At 42.6% G+C, this 19,686-nt stretch overlaps 1 protein-coding gene across 4 annotated transcripts in view; it reads right to left on the minus strand.

Annotated features, from left to right (window-relative positions):
* The window catches only part of KIF5C (kinesin family member 5C), a 160,240-nt gene that overhangs the window by 71,832 nt on the left and 68,722 nt on the right, over positions 1-19,686 (minus strand). For 3 of the 4 annotated variants that reach the window (XM_061438385.1, XM_061438386.1, XM_061438390.1), the window contains exons 4-10: positions 17,644-17,748; positions 12,602-12,650; positions 12,287-12,342; positions 11,523-11,610; positions 7,523-7,647; positions 4,834-4,938; positions 4,319-4,467 (exon numbers count right to left, since the gene is read on the minus strand). In XM_061438385.1, the coding sequence (XP_061294369.1) occupies positions 4,319-4,467; positions 4,834-4,938; positions 7,523-7,647; positions 11,523-11,610; positions 12,287-12,342; positions 12,602-12,650; positions 17,644-17,748 (677 nt within the window). Of the gene's footprint in view, positions 1-4,318; positions 4,468-4,833; positions 4,939-7,522; positions 7,648-7,836; positions 7,946-11,522; positions 11,611-12,286; positions 12,343-12,601; positions 12,651-17,643; positions 17,749-19,686 lie in introns of those variants that run through there. The other variant, XM_061438400.1, reaches the window with a different exon arrangement.

Raw genomic sequence — 19,686 nt, forward strand, 5'->3', positions numbered from 1 at the left:
ACAGAAACCGATTTGAGTCTTAATCCATTGTATGTCAAAACTGTAGCCTAGCATCTCCCTTGGCCAAAGCTCTAGCTCTGGTCCTGCTGGGAACTTGTCAAGCTCTGCACACATGTGTGTTGCACATACACCACTCAGGCTCTGCCTAATCCAGCTACCATCAAACTGAGCATGAAATGGCACAGTTTTGTGTTTTTTCCCCCAAAAGTGCGTATCAGAAAAAGAAAAAAGAATATTACTTTTCCTGAACTATCCATTCTTCTTCCACATTTAACATATAAAACACAGCCTCTGAATTATTCATGCTGGATCAATCAAAACACTTGGTGTCAATGATGTGCTGATTCAGGCTGTTTCTAAACTGGTCTCCCCAGGGGCCTCCCCTTTTCCTCATTACTGCCCCAAATCAAGGTACACTAAACAGGCTTGCGAGATAATTGGGGGATTTGAGTTTACACTTCTAAAACTTCAAAATATCCTTTTCAAATGGTGCTATAAAGTACTTTGGAAGAATAATTAAAGACTAGAAAATGAAACGCTAGAAGCCAGATGAAAAAGAAGAATCGATGAAATTGCTCTAATTTGAGTCCCCAGCCCTTAAAGCTGCAAGTGTTCAGCTTCCTGACAGAGGACAGCTCTTTGACTCTTCATCGCCTGGAAATTCATATTGCCTCCTCAACCAAATTGAAAGCTCTATGACAACTCAGGAAATGGTTCTACCACTTTCCTAGCACAATGCAGGGCATTCAGGGGACATAAAGCGACAGGCCTGACCCAAGAGAAGAGCCACCATCACGGAAACCAAGAAACAGACACAGTGAAATCTTTTCCTTTAAATTCTAAGACTTCATCTAGAATCCTGCAGAGTGCAGACTCGGAAGCTGCCCTCAGGCCTCTGTACACGGTCATGTTTCTGCTGCTTCAAAGGACCTACTACTGTTTTATTCAGAATATCCATACAGTATGGCTTAACAACAAACACGGACTTTCTTCGTGTTCTTGAAAGAACCATGTGGTGATAACCAGGGAACTTCGTGCTGCCTGTAGGTGTGGCCACCCCTGCAGCAAGAACATAATGAACGCTCATTACACTGAATTTGGGAGGTGCCCGGCAGTCCTTTTTGAGTTCAAAGTGCTTAATCTCATTAGCTATCAGTACCAAGTCAAATCTGAGGTTCAGATTCATGTCTGCTGTGTAACTGGGTTCAGTGTGTGTATTTAACAATAAAGCAAGTATTGGCCCCGTAGAGAAGTTAGATGTCCTTGAAGAATCCACTAACTAATTTGAAGATGGAGGAAAGGGAACAAAACAGAACACATTTCTAATTATAAGCAGGAAAACAAATCAGATCTAAACCTCAACCAATTTTTGGACATAGTGGTGTCATAGTACAGCAACTGCCCCAGTGGTCTTATTCCTACATAATAAGCACCAGATTCGTCTGCTCATTCGTTTGATGACATTTGTCTACTGACCACCTACTGTGTCCCAGTTGTCCTAGGAGCTTGTTGGTGCCACTCACTGATGTGGTAATAAATTAATTCTTATCCTTATGGAGCCCAGTATTCGGATGACTCTGACAAAAGATTACAAACCAACCTATTTCATTTGAAAATATAATTGACCTACTATTTATTTCCTGGCATCCCAAATTATCAGCATTTAATCATCAGATTATCAGATTTCGTTCATCATTCATTGCAGAAATCTAATTCTACTGCTTCATTCAGTCCTGATCCTTATATTACAGCTGTATCCTGTACCTTAGGTCACGTTTGGCCCAGCCCCATGCATGACTGTGACTTTCCCAAGCCTGTTCAAAGACGGAGGAAAGAAGGAACTTGCAATTACGGGACACCGTATTCCATGCCAGCCCTTGTGCTGAGTAAAAACTGAAGCAACTCATCTAATCCTCCCAGTGATTTTCAGGAAGTAGGCGTTATTATATTATTATGTTTTTTTCCTACAGGCAAAGAGACTGAGGTTCCAAGAGAAGGAAAAGGGAGAAAAAAGTCAGGAGCAGAGCTGAGGTTCAAAGCTGGAGTAACCGGCCCCAGAGGCCTATGCTCATCTAGATTCCTGATCAAGCAGCCTGCATGGGAGAGGCTGCGGGTCAGGTGATACAGTCTTAGTCCAGTAACATCTCACAATTAACCAGCTTTGTGGCCTCAGGGGCAGGACCTAATGGCTTGGAGCCTAGGTCTCGATCCCATCCTCTGTACAAAGGGGAGAGACACCTACCTGACACAATTTCCATGAGGATTCTGACATGTCTGGCACATGCTAGTTCCTTAAAACAAGTGCTAGTGATAATGATGATGCTATGATGGCCTCACTGAGATTAGAAGAAAGTAAATCATCATTTTCACTGACACCTAGAACTCTTCCTCTAGACAGTTGCGACATGCCCACCACCAACAACAGCCTTGAGACAGAGCCTGTGCCCCAGGAAGACTCTGGGTTGCAAAGATGTAAAGTATCTTTGCTTTATGGGTGGGAATATTTTTTTTAAGAGATGTTCCCTTTATAAATGCATCCAGGGCTGGTTTCCTCCAAAATGTCTTCAGAGGAAACTGTCAAAGCTTAAGTTTAAGAAACCAGGAGAGGGGCTTCCCTGGCGGCCCAGTGGTTAAGACTCCATGCTTCCAGCGCAGGAGGCCCAGGTTCAACCCTGGTTGGGGAACGAATATCCCACATGCCCATTGACGTGGCCAAAAAAATTTTTTAAAGAAGCCAAGAGAGATGGGGAAGGCAAGATGATCACCACAGTATTCTATGCTTCTCACAAGCAGATGCTGGTTTATAGGTATCCCGTGACCCTTAAGAAAAGAAGGTGTTATCCTTCTGCAACCCACTGACCTAAGCATTTGGCTAATCAAGGAAGTGATTTCAGAGGAAATAAAGGACCCAAATCCAATTTAAAAGATATACGAGTTCTACAACAATTCAGGGTGATTATTATTTATTTAGACATCCCACAGGTGCCATAACTGGTTAATTCTATGTTCTGTGAGGTTTCAGGAAATGACTGGGGTTTAATGTGGTTTCAACAAGCAATAACAATCTCCCATCCAGAATGCCCACCACCATCTGTCTTTTCTCTAGGCATCTTAAACTACTTCTCAGGCATAACCACACACTCCTGGGAGAAGGGAGTGCTCCGGGCATAAGGCAGAACCTGAAGAGACCTGGTTACTTGTCCAAAGATAACACAGTTGCGTGAAGGGGATGATGTCAGTAAGTCTGCATCTCCCAACCTCAGCTCTGGGCTCAGCCCACTGACACGGAAGATGCTCAGAATCGCCCCCATCCACAGGACGCAAGCACTCTAGGGACTAGCACTTCAGGCAGCCATGCAGGGAGGATGGGGCTCAACACCACTGACTGACAGACCATGATGAAGGTCAAGAAAGGAAGGGATGGGACTTCCCTGGGGGTCCAGTGGTTAAGAATCCTCCTTCCAATGCAGGGGACACAGGTTCGACCGCTGGTGGGGAACTAAGATCTCACATGCCGCAGGACAACTAAGCCTGCTCACACAACCAGAGAAGCCTGCACACCGCAGTGAAGACCCAGCAGAGCCAAAAAAAAAAAGGAAGGGATGAACTAACGCATACCAGGGAATGTTGTTGGAGGATTACTGGCTGTCCCTGCTGCCTACCTAGTAACGCTCCCCAGACATCTAGGAAATGTCCTTCAGACATTTCTGAAGACGAGAAGATGAAGCCATCCTCCCCTTTCCTCAGCATACAGCTGTATTTCTTACCCCCAGGATGAGCATCAGGACTTCTTTTCCCTGCTCTTTAATATTCAGTCTAATATTTAGTCTATCAGCAAATTTGCAATGGATTCCAAATATTGAAGTAGTTACTGGTGGTAGTAGTAGTAGTAGTACTACCACTTGTAACTGGTAGTTGCCAGTCTTGAGTAGAATATGCTTGAACCTGACAGTTAAGGTTTAATTCCATGAACCTGAGAGTCAGACTTAATTCCGAAGAACCTGAGAGTTAGAATTAATTCCATGAAAACAAAACTAAAATTCCACTGAATTACTAACAATCACATCTATAATAAGCTTGGATTTTTTTTTAACATCATACCTTTGATAGACATATACATACCTATTGTTTTAAAAGGTAATTTTTCTTTCGGCCTCAATACACGATGCCTCAAGTTTTACAGGTCACCTGCTAGATGCAAATTACTAACAGGCTGCTTGCCCCCTCCCTCTGCTTCCTCTCTGACCCAAGAACCTCACCACTCACCCCTAACACATAAGACCCAGCTCAGAGCACAGGTTAAGAAGGTCATGCCCACCTTTGTCCAAACATGAGTGTTGACTTGGTCTCAGCTTCATTGAAGACTGAGGGAGAGCAGCAAATGACGATGGTGGTTCTACAGTTCCCACCCAGAGAGTCCTGAAGAATCCGAGTCATCTTGCTGTCCCGGTATGGCACGTGTGTTTTCTATTTACGAAAAGAAAAAATACTGTCTGCTACAGCCAATTCAAAGAGAAAATACAGAGGCCAGCAAGTTAGTGATGGGAACTGGGCTTAGAAACATGTGAAATAAAAATCTGTGGCCTGGTTTTGCATCTTGCCAAAGTTTAGCATGCCCATTGTGGGACCTGGGTCATATGAAATTAGCATCACCACTCACACACTTTAATGAGCTAGATTTCCCTGCAAGCAGGGTGTCCATAGCCAGGACTCCCCCTGTCCCTTTCTAAACAAAAACAAATGAATCACTGGGGTGTGTGGCAAAGAGAGTACACGGACCCAAGAGGCAACTTCTCATGATATCATTTAATAGATGGGGACACGATCACTTACCGTCCCTTCTGCCAAAGCAGCGATCACGTTTCCAAGAGCAGACAAAGACTTATTGATATTTTTAGCTTCATCGAGAACAGCTCCCTCGGCACCAGTTTTGCTGACCTACCAGAGAGAAGAGAAAGCAGTGAGCTGCACAGGTGCAGAGGAGAAAACTCCAACTCACAAGAGGGCACGCGTGCAGGAGGGAGCCGAGGTGAACCCTCCCGGAGTGCTGGGGAAAATACAAGTAAGTAAGACGCATGGTGCCCGAGGCAGGGGATTGGTTCTCTCCTGTAGTCATTTTCCTCTCAATTAGGTTTTAGAGGAATGGCTGGGACACCTCGCGTGTAGAGCTGCAGATACTTCCCAGGGGACGTCTGTCTGGAGATGCCAGGCTCCAAAAGCACTGTCACTACAGAAAGGCTGGGGTCTTGCGAGACTGAACCATCCCCACGCTGGGGATGCGCAAAGAGAAAACGATGTCCTGGCCACAATGAATGGACATTACAAGCTCCAACTTCAAGCAAAGGTCAAGAGGTGCTGGGGATGGTTATCCAGACTCTGTGTTCCTTCCCTACTTATTCCCTTAGTAAGAAAAAAGGAGTAATCAGCCAAAGGGAGAAATACTTGACAAGACATGAAAAGTCAAAAAAATGTATATTATATAAGTGAATCTGTCTTTTTTCTCCATGGTTAGAAGAAGCATGCACCATTCCTCCTCGGCTCTGTTATTACTGGTAATTTCGTATATACAGCATTTGCTTTGGGTACAAAGCAGTTCACTGATGTTAGGGGAAAAAAAGGAACTCAACATGATTCACAGCTCTGCTGACTGGACCAAAGACACAGGGGGAGCGGCTGCTCTCTGAAGAAAGAACAGTGGGGAAAAGATTTTAAACTGTGCGAAGATGGATTTCAATTACATATAAAGGAGGAACTCCCAATGACAGAGATGAATGCATGTCCAGGGGGCAGGGGAGGGTTTTTTCAAAGAAAAATTCAAGTATTTCTCCAGAAATTGTGTGTGGGTCCCCTGCTTACAGATGGAGAAATCACGGAGCTGCCGGCTCACAAATAGTAATGGTCTATTCATGGTGTTTAAGGTGCTGTCACATTTGAGCATCTCGGCTCCATGAAATATGCAAGACAAGTACAAGCACCTTCCTTTTACAGACAAGAAAAATTTGAGCTCCGGGCATGTCAAATTGCTCACCCAAGAGAAGAACACATTTCGGGGAGATGGGACTAAGCCCCAGAGCTCTGTTCCACTAGATCACTCTGACACATTCATGCGCATACATCTAGGGCAAGGAACACAGCTATGAGCGAGGAAACAACTTGTAGGTCCACAACTTTAAAACACTTCATAAATATCAAAAGCAATAACCGCCAACGCTGTATAGGCCTCCACTCTCAGCTGCCTGCATGAAGCACTTTCCCACTGCATTTAGGCCCTGAGTACTTATCTCTGTTCTCTAAAGGGATATAGGGCAAGCTCGGGATGAGGCAAAGGATCCCTAAGAGCTTTGTCTGGACCCACATGACAGGTGGGGCAGCAAAGTAGATGCTGGCTGCTAATGGCCAGTCTAGAGGTGAGCAATGCTACTCTCTACTTCTGTGCTGGTGGGCGTCTATTTAATTACAGTTTCAAGCTGGGCCAGAATGATTTTCAAGTTCCAGTTAGGACTATCCAGATGATCTTCTGCTCCAGGCTGTACAAACGCAGACAGGAGAACAACCCAAGTAGCCATTACTTACACGGATGACAGTGGCCATAACTTGGTGTTCGGTAACTCAGTGGTGGGAGCAGTAAGTGGGGATCAGTGACACAGTTCGGGAGACTGACCGAGCTTCAGGGCTGGCCCTGATGGGGACACAGTCTGCATGACATCAGCGACGAGGTAGGCCACAGGGTATTGTGTGCAGAGACTTGCTCTATGACGTCACCCAAGGCGGGCAGTGCCCTCAGCTCGGGTGTGGCCACAGGAGCTTCCAGCGGTGCTGGGGAGGTGAGGTGGGAGGGCAGGGGGCAGGTGCTGGGAAGCCTATTGGATCTGGAGTGTGGCTGAGTATGCCTGGAAGAGAACTGACAGGGTCCAGACGCCGAAAGACAATCCTGACAAAATCACAGAAAGGTCAGGGCTTGTGGCTAAACACGGGCTTCAGGCCCTGTAGACTGAAGGGAGTGAGGCTGCCCATGCAGGACTGGGGCAGTTCACACCTGCTGGAGAGAGAAGCCAGGAAGGCAGGGAGAGCCCCACGCTCCAGATCTTTTATCAGCAAACAAACCTGCAGAGGCAAGCCTGCCACATTCCAATGGCAAAGCCCCTTCCTGGCCTATTCCAATCTGTTACAACACAGAGATTTTTCTTGCCCTCAGAAGTTCACGTCCCTCCCACCTTTGAACAGCTGCCTTCACCAAGCTAAGTTTACACCAAACACTCGCCTCATGTCATCATCAGAGTCTATTAGGCATAAATCAGGGTTTGCATTCAAAGCACCTCCTGTGACGTGAATAGGGAACTTCAGGACCAGAAAAGAAAGAGCAGGGAAATGAAGGTTAAATTTAATAACATCTTGGCACAACATCAGAAACTTTAAAAGCTCTTTAAAACCAGGGACTAGAAAGACATAAAACTTATACCACTGCACAGTGAAGCAAATTGCAGGGGGAAACTGTGGACAATACAAATAAAGAACCAATTACCTTTTCACTCCCAGCCAAATCAACTAGATACAGCTTCCCACTGAGTTTTTTTTCAGTCTCTACATTTTCTTGCTTAATATTAATCAGGAAGATACTGTGACTTCTAGAGCTGTGTTCATTCATGTCTGAAAAGGAAAAGAGTTTACTGCTCTACAGAGAACACATAAATTTAGTAGTAAGCCTCTCAATCAAAAATACAACAAATCATGCCTAACAGCTCCATTTTTTTTAAGTCCATTCAATTTTAAAAAATTATCTGAGACCACTTCTTCCAAAAAACAATGCTCATTCTAGAAATGAAAGATTTAAAATACCTTCATGTGGCAGAGAAATTAATCTAAAAATTGAGGTCAGTGGCTTAAGACAACAGATTCTCAAGCTCTGCATGAAGTGTCCGTCCTCCAACATTCCAGTCTGACTGTCCAGTCTGACTCTCTCCTTGAAGAGCTCAAGGCTTCCGCCTCTGCCTGACTTTAAGTCCCTCAGCCTTGATCACCAGGATTAGTACCTGATGTATTCCATCTTCTTCATGTGTGCAGGCCTTGACTTACCAGTGACATCACAACCTTTCTTAAGGAAGAATTATGATGTTATGAAAGAAGGATTAAGACATACATTTCTTTTATAACCCATGCTAGGAACATAGAAAGTCTCAGAGATGAAATATGCTTCATTAGAACCAAGTAACAAAAACCAAAATCTTCTTGGATCTTGGTCTTTGTTCACCAGGCAGACAAGGACCCCAGTGACAGTCTTATTCAACCCACATTGGTAATCAGTTCTCCAAACCATCTAGCCAGATTATGTGGGGGAAAAAAACCCTAAAAGTTTTCAGAAAAATGCTAGAACTAATGAATTTGGCAGGATACAAAAGCAATACATAAAAATCAGTTGCATTATATATTATGATAATGAACAATCCAAAAAGGAAATTAACGATTCCATTTAAAATAGGAAAAAAGAATAAGATACTGAGGAATAAATGTAACCAAGAAAAGAAAGGCAAATAATGATAACTATGAAATGCTGCCGAAAGAAATTAAAGAATACACAAGTAAATGGAAAGCTAACCTTGTTCTTGGATTAAAAGACTTAATATTGTTAAGATGTCCATACTACCAACAGATTTAATATAATCTCTATCAAAATCCCAATGATATTGTTTACAGAAATAGAAAAGTCCATTCTAAAATTCATATGGAATGTCAAGGGACCCTGGATAGCCAAAACAATCGTTAAAAAGAACAAAGTTGAAGGTCTCACACTTAATGATTTCAAAACTTACTACAAAGCTATGGTAATCAAAACAGTGTGGTATTGTCATAAAGGCAGACATATAGACCAATAAGACAGAATAGAAAGCCTAGAAATAAAACCTCACATGATATGGTCAAGTAATTTTTGACAAGCGTGTCAAGACCATTCAATGGGGAAAGGACAGTCTCTTCACCAAATTGAAAACTGGTTATCCACAAGCAAGAATGAAGTTGGACTCTTTCCTTAAGTCATACATAAAAGTTAACTCAAAAAGGATAAAAAATCTGAATGTAAAAGTTAAAACTATAAAACCTTAGAAGAAAGCATAGGGGAAAAGGTTCATGACACTGGATTTGGCAATGATTTGGATATGACACCAAAAAACAAACCACAACAGCAACAAAAAATAATGTAACTTCATCAAATGTAAAACATTGTATATGAAAGGACACTGTCAAAAGAGTGAGCAACCCACAGAATGACAGGAAATACCTGAAACCATATATCTGATACGGGGTTGAGATCCAGAATATATACAGAATCCCTACAAATCAACAACAATAAAAGCCGAACAACCTAATTTTTAAAAACAGGCCAAAGGACTTGAATAGCATTGCTCCAAAGAAGATGCATAATGGCCAAGAAGCATATGAAAAGATGCTCAACATCACTAATCATTCAGGAAATGCAAATCAAAAATCTCAATAGATATCATTTTACATCATTACACAACAGATGACTATTAAAAAGAAAACAAAAATAGAGAATAAGAAGTGTCAGCAAGGATGTGAGAAACTGAAATTCTTGTACACTGTTAGTGGGAATGCAAAATGGTACACTTGCAATGGAAAACAATATAGCTGTTCCGTAAAAAATTAAAAGTAGATTTACCATGTGATCCAGCAATTCTACTTCTGGGTGTATATACCCAAAAAACAACTAAAAGCAGGAACTTGAACAGATATTTAAACACCCATGTTCACAACAGCCAAAAGGTAGAAGCAATACAGTGTCTATCTATGGATGAATGGATAAACAAAACGTGGTGTATGCATACAATGGAACATTACTCTGCCTGATAAAAAGAAAGGGAACTCTGATACATGCCACAACACGAATGAATCTTGAGGACACTGTGCTAAGTGAAACAAGCATGTCACAAAAGGACTTGTATCATTCCACTTATATGAAGTACCTAGAGTTGTCAAATTCATTGAGACAGGAAGTAGGACAATGGTTAACAGGGGTTGGGAGGAGGGAGTATGGTACCGGCCATTAGTATTCAATGGGTATGGAGTTTCACTTTGGGATAATTAGAAATTGTGGAAACAGGAAATGGTGATGGTTGCAAATATTGTGAATGTACTTAATGCCACTAAACTGGACACTTAAAAGAGGTTAAAATGGTAAATTGTATGTTATGCATAATATAACAAAATTTAAAAAGAAAACATCTTACCAGAATAAGAAAAAATAGTATAATGTTCTGTACCAACAGTTCTGAAGCAGAGGGCCAAGACAGACTATCAGGTATATCACAAATAATTCGTAACTAGGGAAACAGAGTGGAAACTTCTTTACAAGAGATGCTGTTAGTGTTAAGTGTATCATTCTTTCTGTAAGTGTCTAAGCAGAAGAGAAAGAAATAGAGTTTAACCCATACTGTATACAAGTCTAGGCTCAGGTATGGAACTTGCCACATAGATGAATATCATCTGATACATGCGTTGCAGTAGAGAAACAGTTGAGAATTACAGTTCTGGATCAAAAAATCATAGAACCAGTCAACAACCAAGCAGTACTTGAATCTCTCTACACCATGCAGAGGACTCACTACCTCTCCAAGTAGCAGGCTTTACGTGCAGCAGCTATAAGGACAAGGGTTTTTCTTGTAGTAGGTCAAAATCTGCCTCTCTGCAGTATCAACTGTCCTGGATGGTCTACTCGTTCAGATCAAACAAAGCAAGCTGCCCCTCTGAAGGTCAGCACCTTGAAGACATCAAGACTGTGTTAAGATATATCTGCATGCCCTGCCCAGATAAGCTTCTCTCTTCGAAGCTAGAAATTCTTTGTTCTTTCAGGAGATCGTCACAAGAAGCCACTCTCACTTGTCCCTGCCCCTCTGAATAAGACAGACATCTTTTCATAGAACCTCTGCAGCTCTAACACCACATGACCTGTTTCCCTGAGGAAGGCCCCACAAGGTCAACCAGCTGACCTGACTGTGTCGGTTATGGACAAGACAGCAAAGAGTTTACAATAAAGCACCTGGCCCCACTTTCTGAGTTCCTCTGCGTCTTTCTTCTCCTTGTTTACAGAGGATATAAATCTAACATCGTTTCTTTTGATGTGTATGACTAGCATATAGAATCTGTCAGTTTGGATTTTTTAAACAATAATAGAGTTAAAATAAATGAGCCTAGCAGCTTACTTTCTTCCACTTTAGTTGGCTAGCTGGTTGCTTATCCCCAGTGTTCAGGCTCAGGCTGTTACCCAGACCCAATGTCACCCAACATTTCCAACAGGCCCTGGACAGCTGGAGGCGCTGTTTCAGGCGCTGTGCCAGGACCTGCCCAGGCCCGCTGGTACTGCACACACCCCTGTGTCTGAATGCCACTCACTGCTTTATAACTGCCTTCTTGGGCATTACTCCATTTGGACCTCATTACCCGCAGCCAACCTTGCTGGTAGGCAGATGTCTGTGTCCTAGGTTAGAGGGGAGGAAACCCCACACCAGGCTTACTTGTCACAGCCACGTGGCGGTTTGCTTTGCCTTCGTCTATCACATCCATGACTTCCTCCGGGCTTGACACAAATCGCTCGGTGCACCCCTGCAAGATAGCCAGAGCAAGCTGGTCACTGAAAAACTGAAAAGCAACAAGGCTTTAAAACAGCTAAACATTTTCCCACTTCTGGAACTGCAGATGCAGAGAAAGGATACAGTGTTGACCCAAAAACTCTTCCTCCTCACCAAGGGCTTGAATTCTACATTCAAAAGAAGTCTGAGAAACACTGGGAAACCCAGAAGTAAACCATAAAAGAAATGCCAGATTTTAAGTACACAGTCACACTTAATAGCAGGGGAGACAGAAAATAAAGAAGAAAACCAATGATGGAGAAAGAAACGGATGAAGTCTTGCTTTGCCTTTCAATCTAGCCACCAACTTTAATTAGATACTGAAGCTGTAGACATAATGCTACGATAGGCTTCTTCTAAGTGCCAAGTATGAACAACTGTACTCAATCCCAAAGCCTCTTTAAATGTGAATAATGTCTGTTCAGTTCTCTAGTTCTTACCTTCTGTGATCTGACATCTGGGATACACTTACATAGATACAACTGAAGAAATTAAATGCCAACTTTTTAACCAGATGAATATTAAATATAAGAAACGATTAAATATGGATATGTACTTTTTAGGTAATGTTCTGGGCATCTTAGGTAATAATCATTATGACAGTGATTGGAGGGAAATCAATTGCATCATCAGTCAAGATTTCCTCATACCTTTACGTACGGGACTCTATTTTTATCTTCATGAACAGCCAAGTTTGTCTTGGATACTACAGAGACGATAATGATGACATGCAAAGAAGAAAAGAAAAGTTAAAGGCCCTGTATTGGAGGAAAAATAGAAATTGTTACAGAAGATAGGCAGATCTAATCTGCAATAACTCAAGTTAAAGCTTTGGCTGAGAATAAGCAGACAGCCTGAAGGCAACAGAACGTCTCTATAAATTCCTGAAGCAGAAGGGCTGTAAAACATTTCAACCTCCCTGGACTGTAGTTACAGAACAAAGGACAAGAATTCGGGTTACTCACCATCAAGTAAGTCCCTGATTTTGTCCAGGTAGATCTCAAAATAGGAAACCTGATTAAAAACAAATTGATTTTGAAACAGAAATGCCACCCTGTATTTCAATAACATCATTATTAGAATTTTCAAAAGCTTTTTTGTCATGCTATGAAGAGTAAGAAAAAGGCTACAAAATGAAGATTCAGAGTCTAGAGAGGAGCGCTCCGGCCAACCCCCCGCCTCTCACTGGCCTTCTGTTTCCTGCTTGTCAGCTTGCTCTAAGGGTCCCTGCTCAGCGGCCCAGGCCCCACCCCCACCCCTGCATCAGAGGTCCCCATGCTCCCAACCAGGTGCTATTCACATCCTGTGCTAGTCTTATGGAAGACTCTACCTTTCACCTTAGATGACCACCAAGCAAACTGCTAGGTATGACAACAGCTAAAGCAGAACATGGAGAAGGCAATGGCACCCCACTCCAGTACTCTTGCCTGGAAAATCCCATGGACAGAGGAGCCTGTTAGGCTGCAATCCATGGGGTCGCTAAGAGTTGGACTCGACTGAACGACTTCACTTTCACTTTTCACTTTCATGCATTGGAGAAGGAAATGGCAACCCACTCCAGTGTTCTTGCCTGGAGAATCCCAGGGACGGGGGAGCTTGGTGGGCTGCTGTCTATGGGGTTGCACAGAGTCGGACACGACTGAAGTGACTTAGCATAGCATAGAGCAGAACATGTCCTTTGCAAGCAACTGTCAAAAAACCAGTAGGCCTCACCTTGGGCATGACACTGACAGCCTCATCAGACCAGGGAGGGGGCATGCTCCAAACATTCAAATGAAGAAGTGGGGAGGGGGAATAAGGGTAGTTGCTTAGAACTACAGAACCAGTAACAGGAAGAGAGCTGGTGACAGTGGCCAGCTTTGGGGAGTCCAGGAAGGACTTGAACAAAATGTAATTTAATAAAAGACAATTAATCTGTGAGAAGGAAAGGAAGCCTTCCAATGAATTATTCTCAAACTTCAGTCCCAGCACTGCCTGTACCAGCATCTCACTCAGCGTTTCTTTAAATTGCCCTGAACCCTACTGTAATCCTCCTCAATCAGAATCTCCAAGAATAGGATTTGGGAATCCACTTCTAAACTCCCCAGGTGACCCCTGACCCAGGTTGACATCTGGGAACAACTCTAACTAGATATGTGATCTTGGAGATTTAATTCACAAGTAATCAAGAACCTAGACTTCAATGCTCCCATCTGTCATATGAAGCCATTGATAGCAAAAATTCCCTCTAGGATTCTGTACTCTACCTACACTTGCCTTCTGCCAACCAGATCAACTTTTCCTTCCCTCAGGTTCATGGTCTCCGCCCCCAGTTCCCCCTCCCCGGAAATCTAAACAGAGGACTGAATCAAAAAGATGTTTCCTAAAAAGCTGAAAAAATAGTTGTAAAGTTGAGATGCAACTCTACAGGCAAAACCTCAGCCCTGCACCACCGGTCTTGTCTCTAGACCAGGAGAAGTAAAAACTCCCTAACCCAGCACTAGTCCCAACCCAGCTCAGTCCTCGTTCATTATCTTTCATCTGTTTCAGCCTGGAACCTCTTGACTCCTCGTTTCTCTGAAATCTGGGGTCCTGGCTTCAAACCCTGGAATCTATAGCTGAGCATCCTCTCCCTAACAACCTCTGCCTGCTTGAATGCCGGTCAAATGGCCCTGTTACTGGCTCTCTCTGTCGCAGACACACGTTCCTTACCCACTGCTCCAGAAACCTCTCCCTGAGGCCACAATTCTAGGGTCTGCTTGGTCTCTAAACCTTAGACATCTCTAACCCAGTCCTTCTGCAACCCACTCTTGTATTTCAGAATTGTCTGGTTTTCATTAAGACTTTTCTGTTAACTCTGAGATCTTAAGCATGTGTCCTTATTTCCACAGGTTACAGAGAAAATTAATGACACCTGAAGACCACTCATGAAGTAGATATTAGCAAATCTGGCACTTAGAATCCTGTTCATATTTAATATAAGTATACAGAGAATTCTGATTTACTCATTTTTTACCATAGCAAATAGTGGTTTCTTGGGAGGGGGGTGAATTTTGTTATTTCTGTCACCTCAAATACTTTGTAAGACCAGATGGAAGAAAAATAAATAAGCATTTAAAAGCATGTTCAGAAATAATGTTTAAAACCTCTGTGAGGCCCACTTTAAGGAGCAGATTTTCAATACTGTCTTAATCATGCCTCTTTTTCTTGATTCAGCCTGTCACTATTCAGTTCAAAATATGGAGTAATCAATAGCAAACTTGCCTACTTAACAATTATTATCTGTGAAATAAGAGAACATAACTAACAAATGCAGGACAGGACCCTAGATTGTAAAATTCTGCCCTGACATGAGTGTCATTCCTCCTTTCCTCCCTCCCTTCATGCTGGGGCTATTTTTATCTTAATAAGATTCTAATGTGAGACCCTATTTTGAGGGCAATAATTGGTTTAACATCTTACTCCAGGATTATCCCATAAGAACCCTGTAGTTGTTCAAGGTATTTAAATGCAAACAGCCTTAAAGATGCATTAAGCTCCTAAATCTTGATCCCATCAAAGCAACAAGCTTCTGCATCCTCAGATATAAAGAACTCTGGCAAGGAGGAGAAGCTGGCTTCAGCCAACAAAGGGAGCTGTAAGGAAAAAGATCTGCCAGGTGTACTTTATAAATGGGCAAACAGTTGTTGCCTTGTTTTTATATAATCTGGGGAAGGTACCACAGAAATGGGCTTCCCAGGTGGCTCTAGTGGTAAAGAACCTGCCTGCCAATGCAAGATATAGAAGAGACGCAGGATTTGATCCCTGGGTTGGAAAGATCCCCTAGAGGAGGGCAGGGCAACCCACTCCAGTATCCTCTCCTGGAGAATCCCATGGACAGAGGAGCCTGGTGGGCTACAGTCCATAGGGTTTCAAAGAGTCGGACATGATGGAAGCAACTTAACATGCACGCACCACAGAAATAAGTGACGGTAGAAATTTAATATAATGGAACAGGTACTACACATGGGGTTGGTCAGTCTAATTTCAACTGTGCTGAGGACTTGATGTCACTTGGGCCATTGGGCTCTATATCTTTGAACTTCAGTTTCCTTATTTCTAAAATGGTGGGCCTAGGAGATGGATGGCATCACCGACTCAATGGACATGAGTTTGAGTAAACTCCGGGAGTTGGTGATGGACAGGGAGGCCTGGCGCGCTACAGTCCAAGGGGTTGCAAAGAGTCAGACACGACTGAGCGACTGAACTGAACTGAAATGAACTGAACTGAGGCAGTTGGGTCCCAGTTTCCAAGGATCATCAGCCTCTTGGTTGATCTGCTCAGCTCCAAGTCATCTTAGAAATGCCCCCTTCTCCTCCCCATCCCCTTGTCAACCCTATCCCTGTGACAGTCACCGTGGCAGGGACCCCACAGCCATGTGCATCCTGGATACAGCTCATCAGACCAAGGCTGGGCCAATGGGCTCCTTCCCAGGAGAATGAGGGATTGGAAATAGGGGATGTGGAGCAGAAGCTGTGATGTCACCCTCTTTACCACACACACAAAAGAGAAAGATGGTCTGGAACAAGGGAAAGAAATAAAGCAAGAGGGCAGGGACAGGGACCCTAACAGGGATGGAGTTTCTTTTGGCAGTAATGAAAATGTTCTGGAATTAACCAGTGATCCTGAAGGCATCATACAGAGCTAATTTGATGTTTCCAGTAGAAGTCTGTACTTTATTGTTGGTATATTTTTCACAAAAGATTTTTGAATAATAGGACTACCAAAAGTAGAAAGAAAAGTAGGTGTCAGAATCTGTTTTTGCTGGTAAAAGACTACAGTAAGTCTTACAGAATGTACTTTTCAAAATTCATGTTTAATTTTGCATTTTGCCTTCTTAGTGCCTAGTTTTCTTGCCACCTTCTAGGATAAACATGTACAAAACTTTGATTTAACTAAACATCTGTATTTTCACCTTTCAGAGGTGATGCTACTAATATTCTTTATGGAAATCATATATTCCCCTTTCATTTAAAATGTGTTGTAAGACTTTCCATGTAACTGTTTATACACTTACTTAATAAATCTGCTTAGTATTCACTGATGGTGGTTGTACAATTTGGAAAACATACTAAGAACCATTAAATTGTACACTGTAAAAAGATTAAGTTTATGGTATGTGAACCATATCACAATTTTCTTAAGGAAAAGCAGAGCCTGGATTTCTTACTTCTCCACAACTCCCCGCCCCCACACCTGCTGCCAGATGCTTTATCTACAACAACTTCCTCTATTTGCTTAAACAAGTGACTTTCAGTCACTTGCAAACAAAGGAGTTCCAATGAATACACCCCTCGTACCAAATGTTAAGAATTAACAGCTATAGTTAAGAGAGTAGAAACCTCCCTTTTTCAGTTCAAATTTAAGCCAGAACATAGGTATGAAAAACAAAAACAAGAAGGAAAAGAATTCCCTTTCTCAGCACTTCTCAGAATGCGCTCCTCCAAATGCTAGTCTGTTTCCCTCCAAGGAGGGAAAAGTAGGTCCACAGTCAAGGACGCTGGGAAATGTGATACACCACAGGTCCACTGTGCACAGTGCATGACACAGAGGCGCACTTAAGCATGGGGTAAATTTAAATTGTTCAACAAGAGCACTTTCCCAGCTAATTTGGCCACATAAGCCTTTTCCACGGCAGCCCACTGAGTAATGATATGAGGGACTGGGTTCCCCAGACACACTTTGGGAAACGCTGTCCTTGCCCAATTATGGACACACGCCAGTCATATCTATAGAAACCCACAGGGTAAAGGGGAGAATTTAGACCACAGTCACGATGATTCCATCCTAAAAAGGGCTTTTCCTTTATCTCAATACTTCCTTGGTATTGGCCTAAGCCATTAAATAATAAATATGGCTCTGCTGACCACAGAAATGTCACTTAAAATCAATAAAATCATCTTCTACGTGCATGTAAAAAAGAGGAAAGCAAAGAAACACAACCTGGGGGTCAGTTTCTTCTTTCAGGACTCAACCAATTGCGCTTACCTTGATGTGGAACTCCAGGTTCTCATCCATGGAATAGATATGGTCAAAGATGTCGTGCGCAATCCTTGGAATGATGCCCATGAGCTGAGGGTCGTGTAGCTTCCCCTAGTGAGTGAAAACACAACACGGGTATCTAAAGGGCGCTGGGTACCTGAGCACCGTGTGGGGGAGAGAGAGGACCATACCCGGGCTTCTTAAACAGGAGCAGGGAGACGCTTAAACAGAACGCAGAGACTGCCTGCTCCCCTGCAGATCCACCCCACAAGCCAACAGACCAACAGTTAGCAGGATAACTCAAGCCCGTGTGGCTCTGAAGACCCACAATATCCCCTCCTGCTGCCACTGGGGGCAGCAGATCAGTGTGTATGCAGGTGAGCTTGTGGGTAGAAGGGAGAGAAAGAGAATGAATGAGGTTATACGTGTGACTGTAACATACTAAATGTGGGCTTTGGTTTAGAATGTTTACACACTGACCAGAACCTACAAATCCAAGTTCATCTGCCTTAATGAAATCACATCAAGAGCTGATAGACATAGTTTTATTCACATCATCACTGCTTAAACATTTCCAAGAACCTGATTCTGCAAATACCTGCAGTAGCACTTTAAAAACCAATCAAGAAAATCCATTTTATCAATTTCTTTTAAAATCTATACTTCCCAGGTTTTGTTTCAAATATTTTGGCTGTTTTTAATATGTAAATCTGCTTATAAACTTTTCCCCCCCTTTTTCCCACTTGTATTCATTTTACCTAATACATGGATGGATAGATGAATGTTTCTGTTATCTCACACAGAACACACAGAAGTCGCTCAGTCGTGTCCGACTCTTTGCGACCCCATGGATTGTAGCCCACCAGGCTCCTCGGTCCATGGGATTTTCTAGGCATGAATACTGGAGTGGGTGGGTTCTTCTCTGTTATCTCAATTATCACTAAATCCATTTTCAAAATCCAGAATTTGCTGTTTCAAATACTTTCAAAAAGATACAGCATAGTACCTGAAACTAATTCTTCAAGAGGAGTTCTAGAAGTGTTTAAAGCAACAGACTTACAAAGGACCTCAGCATACAACTTCCAGAGGGCCTGCTCTACACACACCAAAGGAACATTTAAGTTCCACGTTGAATAACCTATCAGCTCACAAACACAGGGTTTGCATATCAAAGCAATTGTCAGTAACTGCATACCCAGATCACTCTGCCTTTCAGAAGTTCTAAAGTTCTAGGAAGAAATGGAGCTGGCAGAAAAGCCAATTTGCTCTCTGGTTTTCCAGGAATGTCCAACAGTCTTTGTGAATTTGACTCACATATCTTTGTTCCAAATCTGCCCAATACCTGAAAGATCTGCTTTGTTTTCCTCAATCAAATCCTCTTTTTCTTTCAGATGACTTTCAGGCCAATATCTGAGTTATGAAAAGCAAGAAGTTACACAAACTCTGGCACTAACTTCAGGCCATAGAACACTTTCCATTTTGAGCCGTCCTTCAGCACCTGATTCCTGACCGTCCACTCTGTCCAAAGCAAGGGAAACGCTGAATTCAGACACTTCTGGCCTCTGGCAAAGCTCTCTTACCGGGAAAACAGGTACTCTCCTGGAATGCCTCATCTGCCAAGAATCCTAAATCATTTGATGTATTTCTCTCGTTTTTTTTAGTTTAACTGTATACTCCCTAAAGGCAGGATGGCCAGTAAATATTTCTTTCCAGGGCTTATGAGACTCAGTACAATATCTACTGCATAGAATTACTATAGAATCTAAATTGAAAAGTATATATAATGGGTTTAGTGACAATAAATGTTGTTATTCAGCTCATAATAATGTTCTCATTAAGCAGTTGTTAGGGTTTATTTGACCTGAAGAGTCTTAAAACATGTTACTACCCCAGATGTATCTAATGAAAACAAAGCCAAATTACTGAGCCATCACTTCTTATTGGCCATCATAAACATGTAACAAATCAAAATACTGGACCCCACCTGCTTTGGACTGTGGACTCTGCTGGCAGAAATGGTACCTACACTGAAAACACAGATCTCTGTTC

The sequence above is a fragment of the Bos javanicus genome, chromosome 2 (genome assembly GCF_032452875.1).
Source record: "Bos javanicus breed banteng chromosome 2, ARS-OSU_banteng_1.0, whole genome shotgun sequence".
Taxonomy (NCBI): Eukaryota; Metazoa; Chordata; class Mammalia; order Artiodactyla; family Bovidae; genus Bos; species Bos javanicus.